The 1436-nt window shown below is 58.6% G+C and overlaps 1 protein-coding gene across 1 annotated transcript in view; it reads left to right on the top strand.

The window, feature by feature from the left end:
- Window positions 1-1436, top strand: part of SF3B4 (splicing factor 3b, subunit 4, 49kDa) — a gene marked incomplete at both ends in the record, with an annotated part of 2861 nt that overhangs the window by 1094 nt on the left and 331 nt on the right. The window contains one exon of the mRNA XM_010188040.1: window positions 215-409. Within this exon, the coding sequence (XP_010186342.1) occupies window positions 215-409 (195 nt within the window). The remainder of the gene's footprint in view (window positions 1-214; window positions 410-1436) is intronic.

Below are 1436 nucleotides of genomic sequence, written 5' to 3'. Positions count from 1 at the left end.
TGGGGGTTTGCCACCCAGCGGGCCCATCCTCTTCCTGCCCCGTGGCAGCTCGACCCACACCATCCCAGAGGGGAGCAGAGGGATCCTGCTTCTGTCTGCTGGATTTTTGGTGGTTCCTGTGGCAATTTGTGCTTTCAGCTCCTTCCCCACTGCCTGGGAGCTTTTTGCTTGGTTTTCTTACAACTAACCAAATTCTCACTGTCTCTTTTCCCAGGTCTCCCACCCCCGGGAGCGTTCCCCCCGCCAGTGCCGCCCCCTGGTGCGATTCCCCCCGGGATGCCTCCCGCCATGCCGCCCCCTCCAATGCCACCCGGCGCCGGTGCCCCCGGACCCCCCTCGGGGGCTGCACCCACCGGGGGCCACCCCCCTCACCCGCACCCCTTCCCTCCGGGCGGGATGCACCACCCAGGTGAGCACAGGGCAAGAGTTGGGAAACGTCGCTTGCTGTTGGGGAGAATGGCTGGGTAGATTGCACCCCCTCCTCCTTCCCTGGGCTTCCCCGTCTGTAAGACGGGGGAAAAGCGGTGTGATCCTGCGTAGCGCAGCATCTCGCCCCGAGCCGTGGCTCTCTGCGGCCTGGGGAAGCGAAGGGAGGCTCTGCAGAGGAGTGGGGGTGTCACCTCGGTGACGCTGTGTCTGCTTTCTGGGTTTCTCTCCTGGATGTTCTAAAATGTGTGGAAAAATCGCCTGGAGCGGGGCCCAGAGGGATTTAGGAAGCGCTTTGGTGATTTCGGAAGTCGTGCCCTTTTGGGAGGCATCCAGTCAGGTCAGGACACCCGTTTCCTCGAGGTGGGAAGGTGCAGGACCAGGCGGGGTCTGGCGCAGGGTTTGAAGCTCTGGGGTGTTAACGAGACTCCGATTCATCGTCACTTTTCTCCAGTGTAAATTAACGCGTGAGGTGTGAGCCTCCTCGGCGCCGTCTGCGGCTCTGCCAGGCAGGAGCTAATTCCAGACACAAGAACAAAATGCTGCTTTGATTTCCTTCCGTTTTCAGCAGTGCTGGGGAACGAGCAGTGTGTGCGTCCAGGCTCCGGTTTCAAACGCAAAGCTTTACGTGAAATTTGCAATTTAATTCTTTTTCGCCGGTGCTGTTTCATGGTGCCTGCTCTGAAACGACCCCGTGCTGTGTGATTAGGGTGCTTTGTGTGATCGTGGCGCTGGCCGTGCCGGTGACCAGATGGCTGCTGCTCCGCCCCGATTACAAGCTGGATTTTCAGGCTTTGCAGCGGCCAATTACGCTCGGCAAAGGAAAGCCCGGCCGAGCGCTTCCACACCGCGTGTGCTGTGGAGTTTGTGATGAGGAGAAAAGAATCTGTGTTAGGTTTTTTAAAGGGATAAACTAAGAGAGTTATAGGAAGAAAGTGGATTTGGACGGAGCCTGCTCAGAGCAGCGTGAGCTTCAAAGTCGGGTTGCTCAGGGACTTGTCCACAATCTC

Source organism: Mesitornis unicolor, unplaced genomic scaffold, assembly GCF_000695765.1.
Source record: "Mesitornis unicolor isolate BGI_N332 unplaced genomic scaffold, ASM69576v1 scaffold45977, whole genome shotgun sequence".
In the NCBI taxonomy this organism is placed as follows: Eukaryota; Metazoa; Chordata; class Aves; order Mesitornithiformes; family Mesitornithidae; genus Mesitornis; species Mesitornis unicolor.
The sequence above is the reverse complement of the archived record's forward strand: the minus strand, read 5'-3'. Positions and strand labels throughout refer to the sequence as shown.